The following is a 19,344-nucleotide window of genomic DNA, read 5'->3' as shown; positions in this document are numbered from 1 at the left end:
ACAGTCAGCATTGTTTATATGTTTATTATATGTTTATGTTTATGTTAAACATATGTTTAAACATATGTTATATGTTTAACATAACATATATGTTAAATATATGTACTTAACCTGTTCTTCAAATTAAACAGGTTGTATGTTTTCCTTTTGTGGTTTCTTTAGTCTCTAAAAATCAGTGGCTTCCTTCTTCCTGTGGGCTGGTGATCGATGGGGCATGCTGCCAAGTGATTTGAAGAGAGTCTTATATACATATTTGCATTACATGTTTCTGTAGGCTGAAATGACTACCTCTCCAATGCACTAATATGTTGCTATCTTTCAGATTATGTTGACATGTATTTAATTTATTAACTTCATGATAGTCTTGTCTACTAAAAACCGCACTCCTGTCATGAAGCATGGGGTTAAGATCGACTTGTCAAATAGATGGAAAGCTCAGTCTTAACCTTTCATTTTGCAGCAGTGGTATAAGAACATAAACAAAACTGCTAAGGTGCCATCTATTGGGTTAACTTTAAAACATTACAAATGGAAGTTTTAGAAGATTGATATATAACCATAACACATATCTCAACAACTACTAAAATTCTCTCTTCCATTTAGTCTTTATTTAATGTGTACACATGGCTGTTTTGTTAATGACAAGCATTTGTATTTATTACCTTTTTTGATTAAACTTATTTTAGAAATACTTTTCTTTTTTTCTGATGAAATCATCATTTTTTGTCATTTTTAATGACAGTATTTTAATTGCGTCGTTTAAATATCTGAAACTATTTCTGGTTGTCACTTAGAATTAGTTCTTAAATATTAAGAAAAATAAACAGCAAACAAAACTGAAAAAATACCTTCAATTAGTAAAGCAGAGGATGGATTGATTTAGAGTTCAAACACGTATGATAAACAGTTTACATCTCAATAGAAAAAATGGACAATAGGACACAAACAGGTAATTCATAGAGTAAGGAAAAATAACCAACAGTAGAGCTTTGGCCTCATTACCAATAGTAGAAAATATTAGTCACTCAGTGATGTCCAACTCTTTGCGACCTCATGGATTGTAGCCCTCCAGGCGCCTCTGTCCGTGGATTTCTCAGCAGAACCAACAATAGAGCTTTGGCCTCATTACTAAGAGTAGAAGAAATGTAAATTAAAATAGATGTCAAATCTAGCAAGCTGTTTTACTTTTTATTTTTTACTTATTTTTTATTTTGTCTGTGCTGGGTGGTCATTGCTGTGCTGGCTTTTCTTCAGTGGTGGCAGACAGGAGGTGCTTGCCAGTTGCAGGCGTGGTGCGGGCTCCTCACTGCCGGCTTCTCTTGCCGTGGGGTGCAGGCTGCAGCAGTTGCGGCATGTGTGCTCAGTGGTCGCAGCTCCCAGGCTCTAGAGCACAGGCTAGTCGTGGCGCATGGACTTAGTTGGCGCCACAGGCTGTGGAATCTTCCTGGATCAGGGATCAAACCTGTGTCTCTTGAATTGGCAGGTGGATTCTTGACAACTGAGCCACCAGGGAGGCCCCCAATATTTTACTTTTTAAATGAGAATTCCCAGTTGTGGTAAGAATTTGATGAAGCAGGCGTTGTCATTACATTTGATACAGTCTTACAGGAGAACAGTTTTAGCAGAATATATGAAGGGCTAAAAAACGTAGTTTTTGACTCAAAATTCTTTTTCAACCATCACTGTCTTACCTAAGTATTGCAGAATGAGGATGGATATTTTTCAACATTCAAAGGTTTTCACTATAACGTTTTCTATAGTAATGAAAAAAATTGCCTTTTGTTTAGAAAATAATAGGAATTACTTCTAAAAGAACGTTTGCTATTAAGTTTTTAATGGCATGGAAAAATTCTTATGATAAGACACAAAGGGAAAAACAGTTTAATGACGTATACACAGGCACTGTACTTTTTTAAAAAAGAGCATAGAAAAAATGGAAAAATCATGCCATTGGTAGGATAGTGGATATTTTTATTGCCTTTATATCAGTACATTATAGATTTTTTTATCATGAGCATTTATTTTATAATCGTACAAAAGGTAAATATCCAGTAGAGAAAAAATTGATTATCTTTAATTCCTGACATTTATAAACATTATATTACCATGTTTGCTTACCATTTATGAAGAGACATGGTTCTGGGTATATTTATTAATATTTTAGAGGAAGATGCTTCAGTGTTCTTTAATGAATGCAGGAAACAAAGTTAACTGAAATGGAAGTGAACTTCAAGGTCACACCTATCGTCAGAATGTATTCACCTGAACTCTTGGTGTTGAAACAATTAGATATCAAAATGGGTAAAGATAATATTAAAAAAAAAAACACCTGTCGACTGATACAGTAACATTCATGAACATAAATGCAAAATCCTTAACAAATTATAAGCAAATTGAATCCAGCAGTTCATAAAAGGGGTAATTAGTATGTCATAACCAGGTAGGTTTTATCCCAAAATGCAAGATTGGTTCGATATTTAAAAATTAATTGGTGTGATATATCATATCAGTTAAAAAAGCATAATAGGTTCAGGAAAAGCATGATAAAAACTCAACAAGCTAGGGAGGGAGCTTCCATACACTGATAAAAGGTAAAGGTATTTGGTAAACCCACAGTGGACAAAATATTAATACTTAATGGTGGAAAGCAGTTCTTCCCCCTTGAGTTCAGGGATCAATGACTACTTAAATCCATGTTTGTATTAGAGTGGCTAGCCAATGCAGTAGAGAAGAAATAAAAGGAATACAGATTGGAAAGGAAGAAATATTACCTGCAAATGTTACTTGCAGATAACATGATTTTCTGTGTAGAAAATCCCAAGGATTCTTCAGAAATTTGCTAGAACTATGACTGAATTTAAACAGAATGCCAAGATATAAGGTCAATATATAAAAAGTATTTCTATAAACTAGAATAATTGAAAATTGAAATTCTAAAATACCATGATAACATCAAAAACCCCTCCAGTATAGTTAAGAATACATTAAAGAAAAAAGAAGAGAAGGAAATGGCAACCCACTCCAGTGTTCTTGCCTGGAGAATCCCAGGGACAGGGGAGCCTGGTGGGCTGCCGTCTATGGGGTCACACAGAGTCGGACACGACTGAAGCGACTTAGCAATAGCAGCAAAGAAAAAAAAATACATTAACAAACTGTGAAAAAAGCTAAACATACAGTAATCACTTCAGTGTGGAAGTAGTTGAACATGTAAATGGTAAGATTTTTATGTGTTTATTTTGGGGGGCATACATAAATTTTCTATAAAAGAAATGTTTTTAGAGGATTTTTTGTGTGCATTTTTTTGCATAGTTGTATAATTTTGTGGGGTTTTTTTAATGTAACATTATTGTATACATGCCATAGATTCCTTATATCTGTGTGGCAGTCTCCCTAATATTGGATGTTTAAATTGTTTCTAGATTTCAAAATGCATTTTCTAAGTTTCTTTAAATTGGTTGAAATACACCCTATCGCAGATATATTTTATTATGGTAAGAATGGAATCAGCTGTTTGATTTTAGAGCACGTACGTAATTAGTGTTAATTACAGACTTAAGACTAGCATTTGACCACCAGAATAGAGGTTCAGTGTGTTCTTGAGATGTGTTTATAATAATAATTATTCTTGATCATTATTTTTATCATCTTAGAAAAATTCTTTAAAAATGTGACTGTGGCTCAGTGCTTTTACGTGAAAATGACCATATGCTTCTGTTAATCTGCTGTTTAAAGACAGTTACATCTTGGGAAGTCTTTCCTTGGCTGCTTAGATGTCTGAGCTCTGCTTGTCGAGTAGAATTGGGTATTCCTTCATCATTCCCTTAATACTCTACATATAAATTCATGTCAGGCTCCTGAATTTTTTTTTCTATTTTTGGTACTTATATTTACTTTTTAACTTGTCTGTTGCCTGCTCTCAGGCTGAGACGGGACTCTGATCTGTGGCAGTCACTACCACGATTAGATATATGGTGGATACTTAATAAATGTGGTTTTAGAGGTTTATTTAATAATCGTTTTTCTCTATAGAGAAAAGATCAATTTATGCTTGAAGATGTGATGATTCTAAGACAGTTATCCTTTGTTACTTGCTCGGTTAGTCAGTATAGCGCCAGACTGACCTGCCAAGTGCAAATGTGAACTGAGAAAGGAATGATGTGATGCTAACCAATTTTCTGTTCACTTGACAGGTGTGGGATTATGAGACTGGAGATTTTGAACGAACTCTTAAGGGGCATACAGACTCTGTACAGGATATTTCATTCGACCACAGTGGCAAGCTTCTGGCTTCATGTTCTGCAGATATGACCATTAAGCTATGGGATTTTCAGGGCTTTGAATGCATCAGAACCATGCATGGTAAGCGGTAGAGGATAGCATTTGATATTGGTTTCTAACAGTATTGCAGAGGGGAGAAGGATAATGTTTTCTAACAGTGTGCAGGTTCCCTTCATTCAGTCCTTACTGTGTCAGTGGAGGAGCATATGATATAGATAATCCATGGATAGTCATGGTCATTGAGAGTTGTCTCTGTTTCGAGGTTTTAAGTATCTCTTTGTGCTTGCGTGCTCAGTCGCTTTAGTTGTATCCGAGTCTTTGCAACCCTGTGGACTGGAACCCACCAGGCTTCTCTGTCCATGGGATTCTCCAGGCAAAAATACTGGAATAGGTTGCCATTTCCTTCTCTAGGGGCTCTTCCCGACCCAGGGTTTGAATCTGCGTCTCTTGTGTCTTCTGCATGGCAGGTGGATTCTTTACCACTGAGCCACTTGGGAAGTGTCTCTTAGTGGTTATAAAATACTTATTTTCACAAATATTTTTGGATGAGAAAAACTGCTAGGGCATCTATCCGTTCTTCAGAAAAAGAGAAAATGAAGTTACTGAGGTTTTTTTCTTTCTGTTTTTCATTTTTCTCATTTGGGAAACTGAAGTTAGAGAGTAGATACAGTAAAAGCTGGAACCCAGGTTCCCTTGCTCACTTTTTAATATCCCACATACACTGTAGTCTCATTGTTATCTTTTCCTTGTCCTAGAGACTTTTTTCTGAAGCAGTTTGGCTTTCTGGAAAGAGCATGGGCTTTGAAATCAGATACCTGGATTCCGAGTCCTACTTGTTTACTTACGGCATTAGGAAATTTTAACCTCTTTAATCTGTAAGGTTAATAAAACTTAAGTATTAAAAATTGAAGCCATAAGGCTTGTGAGGATAAAATGAGGTTGTATGCTTGAATCATCTGGTTTGGTACCTGGTACATAGGAGGTGGTCACTAAATAAGGATTTTTGTTTTTTAAAACATGATGAAATATGGATGTTTGGATTTTATATAAGGATTTTATATTAACTGTGTTAATAATAAACTATTTTTAAATACATTATCCAGTGATGTTAGCACATGAGAAAGCTATGCAATCACCTAGATGGTGTAATTTGAATAGTATGCCCCCCCTCCCCAATTTAAGTGCATTAGGGAAGTTTACCAGTTAAAGGAGTTTTATTGAATCCTTTTGTAAAATCTATTTGTTTTGTGAGGTAGCCTGTGTCTTATTGCTCTGACTTAAAGAGTTCTTTCCAATCGTTGTATATTCCTTTAAATGATGTGATACTTAAGAGAATATTCTGGGGCTTTTTTTTTGCCATAGGATAGCTGACTAGCATTTTGAATGATGTATTTTATTTTATTTTTTGCTCCTGTGCACATCAACACAAAAAGCTTTCAACAGCTAGTTTCTACATAGAGCCTAATGCCCATTTTTCTTATCCATTCTGTTCATCTCTGTAAATCTTATTTCTATTTTATATCTTAGAATAGCAACCATGGAAATTTTTTTTTTGTTTTGCTTTTTAGTGCTCAAAAACATCCGGTGTATTAATATATTCAAATGCTGATGGTACCGATTACCTATGATTTTAACACATTATTGGCTGGGGGGTATTTGCAGAAATGAACACCGTATGGTGTTAATAGGTCTCCAGTTAATAATATGTTAAAACAAACAAACAAAAAAAGGTTAAAACAGTTGTGCAGGTTGAAATGTAAATTGAGCTGGCTACTTATTTCATTGTGAATTGTTTTATTAGTTACTAATTCCTTAACAGTCCATTACATTTTTGTGTAAATCCAAGTTTCTTATCAAATTTATATGAACTCCATTGTATTTAAAGTAGCTGTGATACTTGAAATCCCGTGATGAAATCTCATGGTAAATTAAGGTTTAATTGCTCTTGGTGATATATTGTTTAATATATTAACTGTGTTTTGTGTTTTAGGCCATGACCACAATGTTTCTTCAGTAGCCATCATGCCCAATGGAGATCATATAGTGTCTGCCTCAAGGGATAAAACTATAAAAATGTGGGAAGTGCAAACTGGGTAAGTAGATTCAGTTGAAAAGGCATCAGTTTAAAGAAATAATATTCAACAAAAAATCCAAAACTATGTTCTGACTGTTCTCCTAAATTTGGCTGTAACCCAGAATGATTACCATGACAGTTACATTTTAAAACTTAAGTTTTAATCTTTAAATGTCTACCCAAAAGGAACAGAGAAATTACAGAAGAAACTCTATATCCTTGAGAGCCATTTTCTATGTAATGGCTTATTTTCTCTGTGGTCTTCTTTTAGGTGATCTCTCTGAGTTGAATTAAAATGTAAATAACATTTGTGCAGGTATGCCCCATTAGGCTTAATTTGGTTGTGCTTAGAATTACATGACTGTTATAATAAAACCTTAACCTACTGGTTTTGTCCAGATTAGTAAAGAGCATGCCTTTTCCCCAACATGGCTAGAAATATTTTTGTTAGGTTTACTGTGTGTGCTTAGTTAAAAGATTATATTTCTCTCTATTTTTTTCCTTCTAGATTTTGATAGCTCTTTAATGATATTTCCATCAGCTTATTTTAACTGATGTTTGACTTTCCAGCCTGTCTCCCTCTTTTATTAACCAGGAATGTATGTGTATTCTGTTGACTTGCATATGATGCCAGTTCTCTTCGTTCCAGTGCATAGCTAGTTTTGTATTGCTTCTGGGAAGGGCCCCAATGATTGCCCTTCACAGTGTAAATTATTATGTATTTTTACAGCTACTGTGTGAAGACATTCACAGGACACAGAGAATGGGTACGTATGGTGCGGCCAAATCAAGACGGCACTCTGATAGCCAGCTGTTCCAATGACCAGACTGTGCGTGTATGGGTCGTAGCAACAAAGGAATGCAAGGCTGAGCTTCGAGAACATGAGCATGTGGTAGAATGCATTTCCTGGGCTCCTGAAAGCTCATATTCTTCCATCTCTGAAGCAACAGGATCTGAGGTACTATATGATTTGTGTTATTTCATGATTTTGTGGCTGTTATTATTTGAGAACCTTAAATGACCTTCCCCGAAATCTGTTTCATGCCATTAATGCGTTATAAAATCTGCATCCAGAATTCTGAGTCTTGAAATTCTTTCCAACTTGCAGATAGATGTGTTTATATTTTTTAACCAGTGGTTATTGTTGCTGTCAGTTGACCTGTGATGTGTGCTAGGGTTAGGGTAAGTGAAGTGGTCATTTAAATTAATCAGAAATTAATTATAATTGTCCCTGTTTTAAGAGTATACCAATACAAAACAAAACTTATGGGAGAAGTCATCTTCTAGGAGAATAGCTTTTCTCAGGACTTCGGTGGTGGTCCAGTGGTTAAAAGACGCAGTTTCCTCATCAGGGAACTGAGATCCCACATGCCATGTGGCATGGCCAAAAAATAAAAAGAATAGCATTTGTTTTAAATGAAGAATATTTCATATGGAGGTCTCTGATACTCTTGATCATTTGTGCTCCTCATGATTTCATTCTTTGTAATTAATACTTTTAAAATTACAGAATAATTATTTCTGTAATATACTGTTCTATGAGCCAAAATTCTTTTTCATAGCAATGTTCCTATTGTGGGGTGTTTTTTTTTTTTTTAAATAAATGAAAACTCTCTCACCCTCACCTACCCACACCAGTTATTTTTCAAAATGAAGCTTTTTTGGTAATCTCTTCCTAGTTGGCTGGCTAGTTAAGTTTTCAGGTTTGTTGTTGTTTTTTTTTACTGCCACCTGGTGGTGGTTACTTACCACGTCATAGATTCATCGCGGCTGGGGTAGGAACAGTCGTATCCAACTCTTTGTGACCTTGGATGAGTAAGTCCTGGATATCTAATGTACAGCATGGTGACTGTAGTTAACAGTACCTTATTGTATACTTGAAATTTGCTGAGAGGGAGGGTACATAACACACACAAATGTGGTAATGTGAGGTGATGATTGTGTTAATTAGCTTAATTGTAGTAATCATTTGTATCATAGCTCAGAACATAAGTGGTATGCCTAAAATACATATCGTTTTTATTTGTCAAAAAATGAGCGTTTTTACAAAATTAGAAATACAGATCATTGTTGTGTAGTTGTCATTTAAGTCACTAACTTCTTGCCCAGGAAATTTCATTTTTGTATGTTTTCTGTAGACTAAAAAAAGTGGCAAACCTGGGCCATTCTTACTGTCCGGATCCAGGGACAAGACTATCAAGATGTGGGATGTCAGTACTGGCATGTGCCTTATGACCCTGGTGAGTTGGCATAATTTCACTGTTGCTTTCGCATTTTTACTCTGAATATCTTTTAGGGTCAGATGCCTTGTGATTTCCTAGTAAATCTGAATTATTTGAAGTTCTAAAATAACTTCTTTATAAAGATACTTTTTGGTTAAGAGCATGGTTACAGTGATATGGAGGTTATTTCTATAGACTATTACATTATACAGTGGATCTACAAAGCCAGTCAGTGCTAGGAGGGAGATTCTAGCCATTGTATCTCTAAAATTATGTACTATCTCCTATGAAATACGTGGAAAACAAATTTACAGACTCATTTTATATTTTTTGAAACTGTGCTTCTTGATCTCATTATATTTACTTTTAATGAATCCTTTTAACTTACTATCTATCCTCATGTTCCAGTTTTATTTGGTTATTTTAAGCATTCAGAAATAAACAGTATTAGCTCTATGACTTGGAAATCTGTATTTCATTTAGGAGCCTATTTCATCTAGATTTTAATATGAAGATATATAAATTATAAGAAGATACTATGGACTTTCTTGTTTGCCTTCAGGAGTTCTAAGGGGGCCCATGGACATTAATCCAGTGGCAGCTTTTATAATTTGGCATGCATGTTTGTTTAGAGGTTCTTCAAGTGTTAATCATATCTTGAAGCGACTGTCTGTCTGTGGGATATGGTAGACACGTATGGAAGTATTATCAGGAACTGACTGGCATTCTTAGAATGCTAGATTTCTAATAAAAAAAATAGATACGTAGTATATTTTAAAAAGAAGAAGAAGAACTGATTTAAAAATTAAACTTTCCTCTTAGTATTCTGAGCTGAGTTCAAATATACTATCTTGCTGTTTGAAAACATGATCTACATTTAAAAATCAGAAAGCATGTGCTCTCTTCTTCTGGAACAACACAGGTCACCATTAATTTCCCTGGAGGTTTCTGCCTCCTGTTTTTCAACTGAAAGAGGATTCTTTTTTTCTGCTTTATTTTGGTGTGGCTCCAAGAAACGTGGTTTGACTTGTATTGAATCTTCTGCAACTCTAGTGATTGGTGGGTGGCTATTAGAGATCACTCTAATATAACAAAGTGTTTTAAATAAGAGCAAAGAAGGAAAAGTAAACCAAGGCCAAAGATGTATCACCTTGGTCATCTTTTTTTTTTTTAACTTAGCTCTTTTGGGGGGTTCTTTTACAAAAGCAGTATAGTTTATTTACATTGTAGAAAATTTGAGAAATAAACAGAAAAAGGAAAGAAAAAAGAAGAAAATCACCCTCAGATCACTTTACCATACCTGCTAATAACTACCAACTATATTAGAGTAGAGCTGTCCATTAGAGCTGTGTGTGTTGGTGTTCTGCGTCTCCACTGTCCAGCATGGTAGCAACTAGCTGCTAACAGTTATTGAGCATTTGAAATGTGGCTAGTGAGACTGAAAAACTGAATTGTTTAATTTAATGCTAGTTTATGTTGAAATAGCCATACACGGTTAATGGCTATCCTGTTGGACTGGACTATTCTAAACTCTTTTCTTAAATTACTATGAGGATGCATGTGGTAGTTTTTTAAAAACATGTGAACATGGTATACTATACATACTGCTTTGCAGTAGACTTTTAACTTAGAAGGTATGTGGCATTTGCTCATGTCGTTAGATATACTCAGTGCATACAGTGCTTTGTTGAACATTTTTGTTAACTAATTAGTCACCTTACACATTCTTAATTATTTCTTAGGATAAATTGTAAGAAATGGAACTGCTTGCTGGACAGGGGATATAGGTAGATGAATGGATGAATAAAGATATGCAGTAAATACCTACATATTCTTCATCTAGAGTTGCCCGTTGTCAACATTTTCTTTTCTCCACGTGTGTATTGTAGATTTTGCTGTATAGTTTGAAAGTTACCATGTAGATTTTGCTGTATAGTTTGAAAGACACCATGACACTTGACCCCAAATATTTTAATGTGCATTTCCTAAAGGGTATTTTATAAAACCTTAATAAAGTTGTCACACTAAAGAAATTTAATACATTATATATTTAAATTTTCTCTAGTTACCCTAGTAGTGTCCTTTATAACTATTTCAGCCACTCTCCAGGAGCTAGTTAAGTATTATATGTGTTGCATTTACTGGTCATATCTTGTTAGTTTCCAGGTTACTTTAATCTAGAAGGATTCTCTAGACTTTTTTCTCCTTTTGCCTTTTGGCATTGACGTTGCTAGTGCATGTAGTTTCAATCCACTTTGAGTAATGCCTTAACCTATTTTCATAGATGCTGTTTAAACTATTTATCTCTTTATTAAGTCGTACACCTTTTTGTTTTTAAGGTGGGTCATGATAACTGGGTACGTGGAGTTCTGTTCCATTCTGGGGGGAAGTTTATTTTGAGTTGCGCTGATGACAAGACCCTGCGCGTGTGGGATTACAAGAACAAGCGATGCATGAAGACCCTCAATGCGCATGAACACTTTGTTACCTCCTTGGGTATGTACGAGTTACGTGGTTTCTGAGCAGTTAGGTTTTGGAGTGGCAGACCTAACAGTTGAATCTGACCCTATGGATGTTTCCAGGTAAGAAACGAAGATGGGCTTTCAGGGCAGAGTAGAGAAGACAGGTTAAAAAACCATATGGAGTTCTACTGTTTGTTTGAAATGCTCCTTTCCTTAACTCTCTCCATCATCAGCCTTATAATAAAACAGTTACTTTCTCCATTGCACAACACTGGTTTTGGAAACTAGAATTATGAAGAGGATGCTTATTGACCACTCTGATGGGTAATTTTTCTTCCCTACTAGTTTGTAAGTTTCTCAAAGGAAACGTTAACCTTTTTCCTCTGGCACGTATGTACTACCATGTACCGGGAACTCAGAGAATTGTATTTACACTTAATAAACATCCTCAATATCATCTGGACCTGAATTTAGAATTTAAGATAGTAAATATAATATATTAGAGTATTATGGATCTAATAATGACGATGGAGCAGTAGAATAGGGCTAATGTTTAAACCTTACAGAATTGTTGGGAGGATTAAACATGAATATAAAGCATTAGTACTAAGCCTTGAGCATAGTAAGCGTTCAGTAAATGGCTGCGTTGAGGCTGTCCCTGCTGTTAGAATTCAGTGTTTTTTCAACCTCAGTTGGAAAGAGGATAGTGGAGGGGGGGTATATTTTTTTTTAGAGATTTAATATAAGATTTCATTGTTTCAGTTTCCCTTACCTAGTTGGTAAGCTTGTGATACATCTGCTTGGGGTGGATGTGTGGCTGAATAGAGGAAAAAATGGGTATTCCTCTCATTTGAACGTGTTATTTTGTGCCTTATTAAACATTGTTTGTGGCTCAGTCTGATTTTAAAGTGAGCCTTTTCTTTTTTTTTTTTCAGATTTCCATAAGACGGCCCCATATGTGGTTACTGGCAGTGTAGATCAAACAGTAAAGGTGTGGGAGTGTCGTTGATTGAGTCTCATTTGGCCCCTCCTCCCTTTTTTCCTCTGGATGCACTCTGATGATACCATGGTTACCCCATCGAGCTCTGTTTAAATAAATATTGTCCTTTCATGTAAATTATTCTGGATGTAGATTGAGCTTATTAAATGTTACACACAAAGTATTCATGCATGGTGAATCCAAATTGTATACTGTAAATTTACATACGTTGTCTAGAAGTACCATAGGGTTTAAAAACCTGGGCTGGCATTGGTCACACCAGGCCTAAGAAGGCAGAAGTTGAATAAATTGAACTAGGGCACTAAACTGAATAGTTGACAGTGTCATTTTATGTTGGATTATTGATTCCTGTTTTTCTTTCTGCTGTCTGTTGGTGCCTGACTTGATGGCCTCATTTGGGGGAAAGTGGTGGTTATTAGGGCTTTTTCTGAAATGTGTATCTATGTAACATCACTTAAGTGTGCTTAATAAATCTTCTTTAAGGATGTTAGATAATAAGGCTACAATTCAAAATCTTCTGAACCATCTATGTAATTAATGGGGATTACATATTGGAATTTTTGTCATGACACATTTGCCAAATCAATGGGATACATTTGTTTTGGCAGCCTATCAAGCAAAGGCTAGTGGTATCTTTATGTAAGAAAATGACTGTAAATCTGAAATAAGAAAAATCTCAGCAACTAATAACAAATCATTTATTTCATTTGGGTCTTACTGCTTTGTAAACAGGTTAAAAAACACTGTAATACTCTAAGCTTCTCTTTTCCACACTAGACACACTTCTAGTTGTATTCTCCATACTATTAGACTGTATAGTGATGTGATTCCCAAGTAGATTTTAATCTTCCCATTGAGTGTGTCATGGTACAAATCACTATTTGTTTTTGATGTTTTTTAGGGATGTGCAATGTGCATAACATAATGACAAAGAAATTTTGAAAAGGTTATGTTTGCCCATTTTAAGGGAGTGGGAGAAATAACAGCAGTTTGTTCTTCAACATGAATCTGATATCGATTTGAACTGTGTTTTACAAGTTTATTAAAAAAGACAGGGTTTAATGGAGCGTGCATAAAAATGTACTGTGTTTTCACCTTTTGTTTATATATAAATGTTTATGAGTATACAGGCCTATCTATAAGTGGATAAGTCTGTATATGTATATATATCACACACACATACAACCTCCATGTCCTTGGGTCCTGGGTTTTTGAAGAAGTGCTAAAACATAAATAGAATAAATCTTGCTGTGGAAATACCATGCTTTAGAACAAATCCTTTTTGATCCTAACGCTTCTGAAAACTAGGTCTGACTCTGGGAATTTTTCCCAGCTAAAGAAAATCACTTCCGTTATCACCCCCACCCCCAATTTGGCTGTTGAGCATTTTACACATCCCTGATATGTTGTATATTGTGATCCAAAGTTACTACAAGTAGGTTTAAGAGAATTTTTATCTGTGACTTTGGAAACAATATTCCATTGCAAATTAATAAATAATCCCACTGCTTAGCTAACCAACATTTTTTTTTAAGAAGGTCATTTGAAAAATTAATAGAACAATGAAATAACAAAGTTTAACAAAGAAATTTATCTTGGATTGCATTTATCCATTTGTGTAATACATGATTTTTTTTTATATTCTTTTTAGTATTCAGTGGAAATTTTGTTCCTGAAAAAGACAAAGGGTTAGAGTTAATGTGCTGTAGATACACACACAGAGAATAGGCCATATATTTACTAGAAGCAGCTTTATGTCTAGCTTGTGTCTTTTTGTTTGTTGGCTTGTTTGTTTTTAATAATTCCTGAGAGATGTCTCTGGAAGGAAAAGTGTTTTGAAAACTAATGACTATTTTTGAGGACAAAAATGACAACTTAAGCTAATTTCTTAAATACAGTAGGATAACTTTCAGGACAATATTGCCTCACAACCCTGCTCACATTGAGAAGTCTTTTTTTCGTTTCCCCTTAGCTGTTCTGACTGGATTTTTCTACAGAAGCTATGGAAGATTATCTTTGTTCTCGTTTGCTGCTATTTCCTGTCCTACTTTAAGAAATATAAATACATAGAAATGGTGCATCTTTAACATTTGTTTGTACATGTATAAATGTCTTGTATTTTAATTCGTTTTTAGCATGTAGCAACACGAATTGTTCAAGGGTAAGCCACAACATCTAAAAATCACTCCTAGATACAAACAATAAAGGAAAAAAAAATGGTACCGATTTAGGAGGAAACAAAGCCGCTGTCGCTGGGTTTTCTGTGCAGCCTGCAGTGACTTCTGACACACGAGGAGAAGCTGTCACTGTAAACCAAGTCATCCTTGTTGGGAGAGCGCCACAGCCTGCTGCTTAGTTGAGTTACCAGACATCCTCCACTTCCGAAGCAGCGAACGTCGAATCTCAGGGATGGTCCTCAACTGGATCCAAGTGTAACGAGCCCTGTTTGAATAATGAGGGAGGGGGAGAGTGATCCATCCACAATCCGGAAGCAGATTTGCAGAGGTTTCCTGCACTGTTGTTTGACACTGCCCTGTTGATGCCCTTTCTTCCTGTTTCCTGTGTTTTCTCTGTCTGCTGTCTAACCCTGTGCCTTGCCTGGGATAAGTACAATGATGAGGTTACTGGTTTGGATTGTAAGTAGAGGAATTTATTAATTGGTTTAGAGGTTCACTGCTGCTTTGTCACTTTCTCAATCAAATTGGCCACTTATTTAAGAAATAAAAAGCTGGTAGAACTGCATCCTCCAATGATGATTGACCTTTTGTGTGTGTGAAAAACAGACATTCCAGTGCCACCCTGACATAACGTGCCCAAGATGTGCTGGCCGCACCCCTGACCGTGCGAGCCACAGAAGCTGGTTTTAGACATGGCTTGGGGAATAGTTGCTTTTTGACATGGCATCTTGCACTTTAGTAGGAGACTGAGACTGTCCTGTTTTGTCCATTGTGGTGTGACCTGTTGTGTGCCCAGAGCACTGCCGTAGAACTCACTAGTGTTAGCACGTCGTCCGGGCGGTGGGCACTCGCTGTAGTCTCCGGAAGCTTCAGCTCTAGGTCACCAAGCCCAGTCTCCTTACTGTCAGTGCCCTGCTCTCCTGTTTGCCTCTTTCTGTTTCTATGTGAACTTCCAGATAATATCACTCGTTAAATAGTTTTTTTTTTTAATTTATTTAAAGAAAAACTATTTAGAAGAATATTTCGTTTTGTTGACAGTGGTGGCTTGATAATCCTTAAGCAACTGAAAATAAAATTGTCGAAGGAAACGGCACTGAAAAGATAGTTTATTCTCTGTCCAGCTGTATATAAGTCCAGTGTGTTAACTAATCTAGATGATGCAAAGAAGAATCACCTGGTAAGAGAAGCAACATGTACAAAATCGGTGAAAAAGGTTTCAGTTTTTTCCAGTGGGGTGGGGGGAGGGCAAGCTGGATTTACAAGTCACTACTGGACTGAACTGGCCTTTTAATCTTTCCACTCTATCATGTAAGTAGCTGCTTTCTTGTCCTGCCTATCCTCCAGGCGTCCCTAAAGCTCACTCTGAAGATGGTAGAAACAAACACACAATCTTCGAGTTTAGAAGTTGATCCTGACACTGACATGAAGGCGAACGTTGATTTCATGCGAACGAACAGTTACAGAGGTGGTGATTGGAGAAAACCGTTCCCCAGATTGTAAGAGTTAACTGAAGATATTGACACAATTAAAAAAAAAAAATCAGTAAAGGAATGTATATAATATTGCTCTTGTGTTTTACAGTAAGATTTGTTGCTCTCAGACTGTGTAAAACAGGATTTATTCATGTTTTCTGCATATTAAAAAAATCTTATTGTACCAATTGGTAAACTATTAAATGCCTATAAAACTAGATGTGATTTTTATTTTTCCGGTCTTTTTGTGCACAGATTAAAAACCTTTTAAATTGAGTCCTAATAGGAAGCAGGGTTGTGTTCAGCACCAGTCATAGGGAGAGTAAGAAGCAAGTTGCTGGCAGGGCAGCAGGGCCTTACTTTAAGGACAGAGCCAGCACTGCCTTTGCTGTCTGCTTCCTTCACCTGATTTGTGGGAGGGAGCTAGGAGTACAGCTGCAGCGGCTCGCACAACCCACTGGGTCGAGCAGTTTTCTGAGGTTCTGCCCTTCCCTCCAGCAGCTATCTCTGATAGTGGCTACAGCTGAGGCCAGGAAGGACACTTTAAAACCCCCTTGCAAGGATTTGGTCCTGGAGTGGCGGTCAGGGCCCCCGGGGAGAAGTGACTCTACTGCCTTTTGTCTTGCTAATGAGTGAGCCTTTTTATTCTGCCCAGTGGTCTTGGATTCTTGGAGATAGTTAAATGCTCTTTGTGACCCCGTGGACTGAAGCACACCAGGCTTCCCTGTCCTTCACCATCTCCTGGAGTTTGTTCAAACTCCTGTCCGTTGAGTGGGTGATGCCATCCAGCCATTTCATCCTCTGTCACCCCCTTCTGCCCTCAATCTTTCCCAGCATGAGGGTCTATTCTAATACTGTTTTAAGTTTGGTCAAAATGTACCAAGAATCCCAACCCTTTTCCCCAGATGCCCCATGGCTTTCTTTGTGCTGTCTTTTCATCCCTGTGCTGCTGCCCAGCTAGCATCCATAGCGTCTTTCAGGCCCCTGTGAGGTCTCAGCAAAGGACAAGTTGGTGACAGCTTACAGCCCAGCTGTCATCCTGCCTGTTAGGAAAGTGGCCTCTCTACCCCTGCCCCTCCAAATGAGAGGCTGGGCCAAGAGCACCAAGAACTTTGCTTGAAGATAAGAGTTTGCTGGGTTTTGCAGCTTTTCCATTTCCTCACAGGGCTCTTTTCCCCTAGTCTGAGATTCAGATGATGAGCCTCACCACATTCCCTCAGGCTGGAGTTCCAGCTTGAGTGTCACTATGCTGAAGCACACTTAGCTGTTCAAAACCCACACCCCCCAAGCTTAACAAGACTGATGGTGGCGTGTGTTCCTGAGGTAGGATGAGGTCAGGAAGACTTGCTGGAGAGCTGGTGCTGTATCCCGGGTGTGGCAGCTCTGTCCCTCTTAGTCTGGTGAACCTTGTCTCGCTAGTAGACGGGCAGTTCTCCACTGCTGAGGAAAGTGACTCTGCGCTCCCCATTCCAGTGTCACCTGGGGCCTCATCAAAAATGCAAGTTCTCAGGCACCAGCTTAGACCTACTATATCCGACACAGTGCATGGGTACATGCTTCATCGCTTCAGTCGTGTGACTGTGACCCTCTAGACAGGTGTGGTGGGGGGGTGTGTGTGTGCTCAGTTGTGTCCAACTCTTTGCAACCCCATGGACTGTATAGCCTGCCAGGGTCCTCTGTCCATGGGATTTTCCAAGCAAGAATAATGGAGTGGGCTGCCATATCCTTCTCCAGGGGATCTTCCCAATCCAGGGATTGAACTCGTGTCTCTTGCATCTCCTGCATTGGCAGGCAGATTCTTTACACTGTGCCACCTGGGAAGCCGATGGACAGGTGAGATCCAGCAAATCTATTGTAACAAACCATCCAGATGATTCTGATTCTGCTAAGTTTGAGAACCACTGATCTAAATGGCTGAACTAAGTTTTCATTGAAGAAAACATTTAGACAAAGTCACTGGTCCATGGGCCCTCCAGCTGGGGTTTGAACTCAGACCTCTTTTTCACTGACAGTTTGACACATGGGTTTGTTCCTTTGTATTTTTTTTCTTCCCATTCCCGTCTCCAGTTTATTATTTCTTATGTAAACACATGGGATAGTTAACATTCAAGGAAAAAGGGCAAGGATTTTCTCTTACACCAAAGTAAAGAACTGCCTTTCCAAGATCTTTTATACATAAATCCAGTAAATGAAGGGGCTGAATGGAAACACTTCATTTTTTCCTCACCATATCAGAAACATAACTAAAAGTGAATTTTTGACTGAATAAGTTCAACACTTAGCCATACTCACATTTAAAGACTGCATTTTCCTGAAACTGTTTAGACACATCATGCAGACAACTCATAGGAATGTTTTGAGATCACTCTTAACTAAAAATAAAAACCGTCACTTTCTCAAAACACTTTGTCATCATCCCCACTTGGTCACCAGTCCTCTGAAGTGACGATACCCAAAATTTGAATGCCTGTCAGGTGTCAACATGTCTCAACACACCCTCTTCCTCACATAGACCCCCCTGCTGGTGGATATTAGCACATTTTTACCTACAAGAAAACAGGATGACTTACGGTGAGGCCATACACGTGCCAAGGGTATGGAGCTAATTAGAGAGTGAACTAGGACTTGAACCCAAATGCACTAGCTCTTTTCCCTTAACCGGTTCTGCTTATATTAAGCATAAGCATCTAATTAAGTGTAAGGAGGGCCTTCTGACATCTTTCAAACAAACATTCTTTAACCTTTTAGTAATATAGGAAAGACCCTCATCCCACCCACCCCTGAGGCCCTCTGTCACCATACAGCCAACCCCACTGTGGAGTGACCATTAGGAATGGGGTAGGTAGAGGCTGGGAATGGGTAAGAACTCGCCCACGCTGGCAACACAGAAAGGCTCGCTCCTCAGTCATTCTATCCAAAAGGACTATTATTGGGGTAATTGCGCCCTGAATGGCCTGCATCTTAGTGAGTTCTTTAATCAATGGATTTGCCTGTTTAATGCAGTTGTTTCCATTTGAGGAGGCCCCTGGTCCTCTATAAGGTATCCTGGTCATGCATGCCTTGATTGCTAGTGTTGACACTGGAAGTAGGGACCAGAAAATACTCAGGCCACATCAGGATACCTTATTCTCACCTTTAGGATATGTAGGAATTACTCAACTAAGTCTACCAGTTCTCACAATATTCATATTTAAAATGAATATGATGCCACTGACGGGCTTAGTTTCCAAAATTTACAAACAGTTCATACAACTCACATAAAAACCAAACAACCCAATCAAAACAGGGGCATAAGAACTAAACAGACATCTTCCCACATACAGATAGCCAACAAGCATATGAAAAGATACTCAACAAAGCTACTAGAAATGCAAATCAAAACTATAATCACTTCACACCCGTCAAAAGGCTATCATTAAAAAGATTACCGGGACTTAGTGGTGGTACAATGGTTAAGAATCCGCCTTGCAACACAGGGGAGGCTGGTTCGATCCCTAGAAGGGGAACTAATATCCCACATACCGTGGGGCTACTAAGCCACAACTAGAAGGTCTGTGTGCCACAATGAAAGATCCCATGTGACACAGTGAAGATCCTGTGCACTGCAACTAAGACCTGATGCAGCCAAGTAAATTTAAAAAATTAAAATAATAAATGT

General features: G+C 37.5%; 1 protein-coding gene across 3 annotated transcripts in view; it reads left to right on the top strand.

The window, feature by feature from the left end:
* PAFAH1B1 (platelet activating factor acetylhydrolase 1b regulatory subunit 1) overlaps positions 1 to 12,157 on the top strand; it is a 64,713-nt gene extending 52,556 nt beyond the window's left edge. For all 3 annotated transcript variants that reach the window (XM_086359682.1, XM_086359683.1, XM_086359684.1), the window contains 6 exons: positions 4,191 to 4,359; positions 6,269 to 6,371; positions 7,083 to 7,311; positions 8,492 to 8,593; positions 10,915 to 11,071; positions 11,973 to 12,157. In XM_086359682.1, the coding sequence (XP_086215808.1) occupies positions 4,191 to 4,359; positions 6,269 to 6,371; positions 7,083 to 7,311; positions 8,492 to 8,593; positions 10,915 to 11,071; positions 11,973 to 12,046 (834 nt within the window). In that variant the 3' untranslated portion in view covers positions 12,047 to 12,157. The remainder of the gene's footprint in view (positions 1 to 4,190; positions 4,360 to 6,268; positions 6,372 to 7,082; positions 7,312 to 8,491; positions 8,594 to 10,914; positions 11,072 to 11,972) is intronic.
* Positions 12,158 to 19,344: the final 7,187 nt, after the last annotated feature.

The sequence above is a fragment of the Bos grunniens genome, chromosome 19, assembly GCF_055505025.1.
Source record: "Bos grunniens cultivar Pamir isolate PY7600 chromosome 19, Bosgru_T2T1.0, whole genome shotgun sequence".
Taxonomy (NCBI): Eukaryota; Metazoa; Chordata; class Mammalia; order Artiodactyla; family Bovidae; genus Bos; species Bos grunniens.
The sequence above is the reverse complement of the archived record's forward strand: the minus strand, read 5'-3'. Positions and strand labels throughout refer to the sequence as shown.